The following is a 7,624-nucleotide window of genomic DNA, read 5'->3' on the forward strand; positions in this document are numbered from 1 at the left end:
GACATGAGTCATCTCTGTTTTTCCACCTTCATCTTCTTTTCTCCTGGTGATGACCTATCCTATGACATTTAGCATTTTGATGTTGTTGACTGCCCACTTTATCAAACAAATGCCTGTTTCTTCATTTGAGTTTCAACTGTACTAAAAAAGACCTTCAAAAACCAGCGTTAGAATATCACACCTTCTAACACTGGGGGACTTTAAATAAATCACATTTGAAATGCAGTCAAAATGATGAACACATACAAGCTTTTATTGGAAGTTGTGACATTCTGACATCATATGAAAGACACCATAACTGCAAGTGAAAGAACAGAGAACAACAATAACAGCAACACCAGATGGAGAAATCTAGAAACATGCCATAATTTGGTGAACATAAAAGGATGATCTCTTATTTCTAATATGCACCATCTCAATACCACTAAAATCATATGAGAATTTAGTAAGTAATCCAAAGATTCTTCATCTTCCAAACATCTTTCCAATACCAGAACATCTACAATTTGTTCTAACTTGTTTCTATTCTGGAGGTAATCCTTGCTTTACCTTGATGATTTTTCTGAGAGAGAGATGTAGCTGGACTATGAGGGGATATACCTCATTTACTAGATAGATGCCACTGGGAGCAGGAGGAGACCTGAGGCATAGTCTTTCTTGCATAAAGCCATGGCTTCCTTGTATGTGATCTCCTTCTTTGTAATGGGATCGACCAGATACTTCAAGTGGTTCTTATCATCTTCGAGCACACTGGCAGTAGATTGGTCGATTATCTTCTCCTGAATGGCCTTCTGAATGCTCATTCGTCCAGCTTTATTGGGGCTCACCAGTCCACCTGTGAGTAGCTGTACTTCCATGTACCGCCTAGCATTGTCGTTTGTGATCCAGCCTTTTTGAGCCGCCTCCCCCACTGACAGACGCTCTTTGGTTACAGGGTCCTCAACACCTGTGAAAGCCTTCTGAGCCCTGAGGAGCGTCTTCATCTGAGCTTGGTCAATCAAGCCACGTTCTGACGCTTTGTGAACAGAGTAGCGTTCCTTTTTGTTGAGGTCCACAATTCCTCCTGTAGCTGCTTGAGCTTCCAGAAGCTTCTGCGCCATCTCAGAATCGATCAGTTTACGGGTCATCGCACTTCGCACAGACATGTGACTTTTTGTTGTGGTGTCCAGAATACCACAGATTGGGAAGGTTTCATCTCCACTGGTGAACACCGGGGTGGTGCTCACTTGCTTGCTGCTTGAGACGGACGTCTTGTGAGAGTGCAGTGCGGGGTTGTAGCTGTTGCGCAAAGGAGATGAAGTGGTTTTTACTGGCGAAGATAAAGTCTTGCTCGAACTTGCGTGGGATTTTATCTTATTCACTCCTGCAACCATGAGAGCAAACTCAGAGATTGGAATTTTGCCCTCCCTGTACTGCTGAACATCATAAAGGGTGAGCCTTCCTTCCTTCAGTGCCTCCTGGACGGAATACCTCTTCCCACTCTTGCAGTCCAGTAGAACAGTGGTCTCACCATCAGGTCCACTAGACGTGATTTCTTCCCAGCTGCATTCAAGTGTCTGTAGATGCATATAGTGGTTGCGGTCGATAAGACCTTCCAGATAGGCATCATAGGGTGCCATGTCTTTCCCAGTCTCTGGATCCAGAATAGTGATTTTGGTGGATTTACTGGTTTCTCTGGTGTGTTTCTCAGAATGATCCTCCCTTTTCAGTGTGTTCTGAAGCTCAACGATGGTGAGCTCCCTTCTGCGGATTCTTTCTTTCTCAAGCAGGATCTCTTTTTCCAAATCCTGTATGTCATACTCCATCTTACTTGACTTGTGTTTGTAAATTTGGGTCTTCTCACTCAGTAGTTTTGTCTCATGCTGGAAAGTTATGGTAATGTCCTGCCTTTCACTCTCCATTCTCTTTAACTCCCTAAGGAGGTCATCCCTCTCTTTCTGTAGTGCATTCCTATTTTGTACGAGGGTGGCCTCCTCCTTGGAAGCAGTGGTCATTGTGGTCTGAATGCGGGTCAGTCTGACTTGTAGTCGTTGAATTTCGTCCTCTTGGTTTCGCCTGGCACTCTTTGCTACTGTTACTTGACCTCTCAGACGGTTTCTTTCAGTCTCCACAGCTTGGTCCTTCTCAACTCTGATCACCTCCTTGTAGACAGTTTTCTCCACAGATTTCTCCTTGGTCAGGACATCTATCCTGAGCTTCAGGTTTCGGATGTCCCTTTCCAGATTAGTGATTTTGGTGCTCTCGTTGTCGATTTCATTGCGAAAGCCACTCATTAGTTTATCCATATTGGGATCTCGTTCTACTTTTAAGACCTCTTCAACTACTATCTTCTCTTCGATACGTGGAGGAGAATTTTCAAGCTCCAGGATCCGAGCCTTGATTTGTCTGAGCTCCATTTCAACAAGAATCTTCTTCTGTCGATCATCCATCTCAGCAAGACTCTTTTGCTTCTCAGCAACAATGACTCTCAGCTTCTGTACATCGGTCTCCACTGCCCAGCGGGCCTTGGTTTCATCGTCAAGTTTCTTGGTTATCCTCTCATGCTCAAGAGCATACTTTGGATCCTTCTGGAGGCGTACAACTTCCTGGTATACAATCTTCTCTTCAGGTTTCTGTCTCTCCAGTATGATGTACTTCTGCTGAAGGTCAAAGACACTTTCTTCCACGGTGCGTCGGAACTGAAGTTCCACACGTACCTCTTTCCTCAGTCGCTCAGCTTCCCTTTCCAGGAGTGGATCGTCCTCAAATTTGACTACTTCCCTGTTGACAACTGTTGTCTGTACCTTGGACTTCTCAACCTTCCACTCATCTCGCTCTTTGCGCAGAATGTTTAGCTGGTCCAATGTTGAGGTGTAGGTGGCCTTAAGACGCGTGAGCTGTTCGTTCAGTCTCTCTATCTCCCGACTCATTTCTGGACTCCGCTCCTCTTTCACAACTTCCAGGACTGTTTCCTTTGTCTCAGTCTTGGGTTTCTGAGAACGCAGGTTTTTAAGGTCCACCATTAGCAAGTTGATCTTGTTCTCCAGTTCAACACGCTGCCTTCCCATATCTTGAAGCTCTTTCCTCAGGCGCCTCAGTTCAATCTCAGTTTCAGGGTCGACTCTGTAGATTTCATTGATTATCTCCTTGACGTCAATCTTGGGCTTCAACATCTCAACTTGACTGTATTGAAGCTGAAGTCTGTTAACCTCTTTAGTTAAGATGGTGATGTCCTGTAACACTTCCTGAAGGCTAGAATGAAGAACCTTGGACTCTTTTAGGAGCTCCGGGTCTTGTTCGACCTTCTTTAGCTCCTTCAGGACAATCTTAGGTTGCACTGTGGGAATAATTCTCTCCAGTGTGTTGATCTGGCTCCGTATCGCAAATATTTCATCGTTCAGATTTTTGCATCGTATGCCTTCATCTGAAATTTCATTCTTAAATGTAACAACAGCTTTGAGCATTTCAGGATCCTTTTCCAGTTTCACAACATCCTTCTTTACAATCCTTTCTTTAACTGTTGGTCTCTTTTTCTCCAAGAATGTGATTTCGGTGGTCCTCTCAAGCATTTCAGCATCCTGCAGCCGGAGCGCTTCTCTTATTTTCTGCATCTCCTCCCGGATCAAAACTGCTTCCTTTTCCAGTTGAGGATCCTTTTCATACTCGGTAAATACCTTGGTCACCAGCTTCGGCTTAACCTCGGTCACTTCCCGCTCCATAGTAACAATTCTTTGCTTGATAATTTCAATATCAGTCTGAATCCCAGCATGTTTTCTGGCCTCATCCTCTATCTTTTTCTTCAGTATCTCCAGTTCAACCTCTAGTTTGGGATCCCGGTAGTAATGCACAGTCTCCTTCTCTTCGACCCGCTCCACTCCTCTCCGGCTTTTGAGTGAAACCATCCTCATTCTGAAAGCGTCCAGCTCACTCTCAGCTTGGGAACGTCGGGAGGTCTCCTCGGACAGTTCCTTCTTCAGGCTGTCCACCTCCACCAAGCCCTTCTGCACTAGCTGCTGCTGTTGCACTGCTACCTGACTAACGATGTTTTCATTCTGTACAGAAGGTCAACACAACAGAAAAAACCTCATTGAACGCAATCTATTCAGATACTACCTTGTAGATGTTCAGTCAAAACAAAATGAATTATTTTCTAAGTCATCTTAACGTAGCATTTATTTTACACTTTGGCTTTTTCTAATTTGTAATGCGTTTACATGCACTCAAAATGTCCAAACCTGACCTGTTTGATGATGTCCTTTGCCAATCCCATTTGTTCAAGAAGTTGGACATTCTGTGCCAGTGCTTCACGGTAGCGCTTCACTGCGTCTTTTTCCTAGAAGAAAAAAACACTTATGACATTCATGCTCAATGGCCTAATACAAATGACAATCAATTAAGAAGTATGATGTCACGATGGAAGTCAGGTCAGACGCTCATGGATGACAAGTGAATGGTTTGTTTACTTCACAAACAGCCCCGGGAAATATCCAGAGAATCAGTATGAGAGGCAAACACATCCAAAGGGCAAATCCAGAATCAGAGTAGAAGACAGCAAGGCAGTAGGACAGGGGAAAACAATAGTAACAAGGGCAAGTAAATGCTCGTAAAAGGACTAAAACCGGAAATGGGTCAATACACAGATAAACGGCAGTCTGACGTACAACGGTATGTTCAGGCAAACAGAAGCAATATTTCACAATGAGGAAGCGTGGGCGGAGCATATGAAGAGGTGACGTAAAGAGGCATACGTGCCGGATTAATACTCGGGGGGGGGGGGGGGGGGGGTGACAATCTCCCCGGAGGATTCTGGGAAATGTAGTGTGTGGAGGTTCTAGAGGGCTGCATGACATATGACCATTTTGTAACATACCTTGTTATCTACAGCATCAGCCAGTGTGAGGGGGTAACTCTCTTTTGAACCAGGCTCTGCAGTGTCTGAATTGCTGCGGTACTTAGAAGAGACAGCTTCATATTCCTAGAAACAAGGAGAGAATGATTAGAATACCTTTTTAAACTCTGAGTCAGGACCAAAGTGTAAACATCATGAAACAGATCTTCTTAGGAAACAATCGCCATACCTTGAGGGTGTTCTGCAGCTCACGAGAAAGGGCCACAACACTATCTACATCTTCAGACTTTCTCTTGAGGTCCTCAACTGTCCTCTGCAATCAGACAGCAAAATGATACCATACAATACCATACTGTTCGGTAACTACTCTAGCTGTATTTCTGCTTACAGTATGTGACTGATAAAATTTGTGACTTCCTGCCAATTCAGTATTTATTCCTCCTAAATGTGCAGTACATTGCCTTGATAAAGCGCACGGAGCCGATATACGGAACACTTCTATGCTGTATATTGTACATCAAGATGTAAATCTTGTGAGTAGGTGTGGAACACCAAACTGACCTTCTGTGAGTTCTGCTTTGCGCTGATCTGAGCCATGCTGTCGCCCATGTCTAGCTTATTGTTGGGTATATTGTTAAGTGTGTTGTTGAGAGACTGGATAGCACTTTGGAAAATCTGCTGTTTATTGGCTGCATCTTGCATTAGGCCTAATCTGTAATGGCATGTCAAGAGGTGACTCAGTTTCTCTTCATGACAACATGACACAAGTAAGAAACAAAAATAACATGAAAAAACAAAAAACATTTTGAATGAGGGGATTTTTATGTAATACTAAGGCCAAATATTGTCTAACATACAGTCAGAAGGCCACACCATCATGTGTACTTCAGTGTTTATGCATATTACGTTTTAGCATGTGAGAACTGTCATACAGTTTTGCTCTTGTGCACAGTGCCTAAACCAGGTCTGGTGATTTCAGATGGCCCAGTGTTAGGGTTATAGGGTCAGGGTTAGGGTTATAGGGTTAGGGTTATAGGGTCAGGGTAAGTTCAGGGTCAGGGTTAGGGTTAGAGTTATAGGGCCATGGTTAGGGTTATAGGGTCATGGTTTGCATTAGGGTTATAAGGTCAGGGTTAGGTTTATATAGTCAGGGTTATAAGATTAGGGTTAGAGTCATAAGGTTAGGGTTAGGGTTATAAGGTCAGGGTTAGGTTTATATAGTCAGGGTTATAAGATTAGGGTTAGAGTCATAAGGTTAGGGTTAGGGTTAGGGTTATAAGGTCAGGATTAGGGTTACAGGGTCAGGGTCAGGGTCAGGGTTAGGTTCATAAGGTCAGGGTTAGGGTCATAAGGTCAGGGTTAGGGTTACAGGGTCAGGGTTATAGAGTCAGGGTCAGGGTCAGGGTTAGGGTCATAAGGTCAGGGTTAGGGTTATGTGTACTTGACTCTCACCTTTGCTTTAGCTCATTGTTGATGTTAGCATAGCGGTTCCGGAGGCGCCTGACGTCGGCCTCCTGATGGCGAATATCGGGACAGAACTCCTGGAAGCTCTTCTGCAGATGAGCACAGAGCTGCTCCGTCAGCTCCAGATCCCTGTTCAGCTTCTGGACGTCCTCCTTCATGGCTGCAGAATCTTTACTCAGCCTCTACACCACAATTAAACCACATGTCAAACTAAACTGTGAGACCTCTCAACCTTAACACAAAGAGTCATGGGTTGTTTTTCATTAACAACATGCTTCTTCCACCAATATATGGTGACAGTCAGTCAGGACTGTCAAGTAGATTTAAAATATTAAAATTCCATATGTTTTGTTTCTGCAGTTACAGAAATAACTTTAAAATAATACCCGTGTTCATTCAAAATAACTGGCAATGCTATTCATCTTTAAGTGACTGTAATGAATCAAATGGATATTCTTTGTGATTATGTGCTGCATAAATGTGTCGAGTGAATATTTGGTTGTGATGTCTGTTAGCTGATTAATCTACTATGTTTCATTACATTAGGATTAGATTTGTTTGTCTTGCTGTGATGAGCTCATAAGAGAAATTATTACATTAAACAAGCATTGAGCAAGCAAGTGTGATTATACGAGTGTGAAATGGGACTGTGCCCTTACCTGGAGCTTGTCCTTGACCTGCATGACCCCTGCAGGGTTGTTGGGGATGACGGTGTCTATGCTCAGCTGCTCCTCAAGTTCTGTCAGACTCTTGTCTACCTTCTTAATTTGGTTCTCCAAAATCATAACAGCATCAGCCCTGTGGCAGAGATCAAAGACTCTGAGCAAGCAATGCCCTGACAACTACCCCACACATTCCCCTGCCTTCACAAATACCCCATGCATCACCTAATTTTTTTTACCTACATTTTTGAAAAGAGCAATGGATGTGATTTTTTAAAGCAGATTTAATCATTTATTAGAGATGTGAGAGAATTGGTCTCATCATAAACTGTAACATGAACACAGATTATGTGAATGCAGTCAACATCTTTGCAGTATTTCTTTGATTATTAGATTTCAGCCATAAAATCGTCACCTGACTATTGCAGTTTTCTCATGTTAGGTATATCTCAGTTTATGGTTGTGCTTTCGCGTAGCAAACTAAAGCAAACTAATTTGGGACTAAATCTAAACAGCCAAACCTTCCCACTGTAACAACAGAACCCTTTAAACGTATTCTGATATAAACATACTTTTTGCCATAGAGGTCTGTGAGAGATGTGATGTCCTCAATCTTGTTGTTAGCAGTGCTCAGTTTCTGGGTAAGAGAGGATGCAGTTGGCCTCAGGGA

The 7,624-nt window shown here is 43.3% G+C and overlaps 1 protein-coding gene across 1 annotated transcript in view; it reads right to left on the reverse strand.

Annotated features, from left to right (window-relative positions):
* Positions 1-255: 255 nt before the first annotated feature.
* The window catches only part of evplb (envoplakin b), a 25,763-nt gene continuing 18,394 nt past the window's right edge, over positions 256-7,624 (reverse strand). The window contains exons 15-22 of the mRNA XM_035525813.1: positions 7,527-7,624; positions 6,952-7,090; positions 6,281-6,474; positions 5,390-5,540; positions 5,058-5,141; positions 4,850-4,954; positions 4,220-4,312; positions 256-4,031 (exon numbers count right to left, since the gene is read on the reverse strand). The exon at positions 7,527-7,624 is cut by the window's right edge and continues 81 nt beyond it. Coding sequence (XP_035381706.1) covers positions 609-4,031; positions 4,220-4,312; positions 4,850-4,954; positions 5,058-5,141; positions 5,390-5,540; positions 6,281-6,474; positions 6,952-7,090; positions 7,527-7,624 — 4,287 coding nt within the window. The 3' untranslated portion in view covers positions 256-608. The remainder of the gene's footprint in view (positions 4,032-4,219; positions 4,313-4,849; positions 4,955-5,057; positions 5,142-5,389; positions 5,541-6,280; positions 6,475-6,951; positions 7,091-7,526) is intronic.

This window comes from Electrophorus electricus, chromosome 4 (assembly GCF_013358815.1).
Source record: "Electrophorus electricus isolate fEleEle1 chromosome 4, fEleEle1.pri, whole genome shotgun sequence".
Lineage (NCBI taxonomy): Eukaryota > Metazoa > Chordata > Actinopteri > Gymnotiformes > Gymnotidae > Electrophorus > Electrophorus electricus.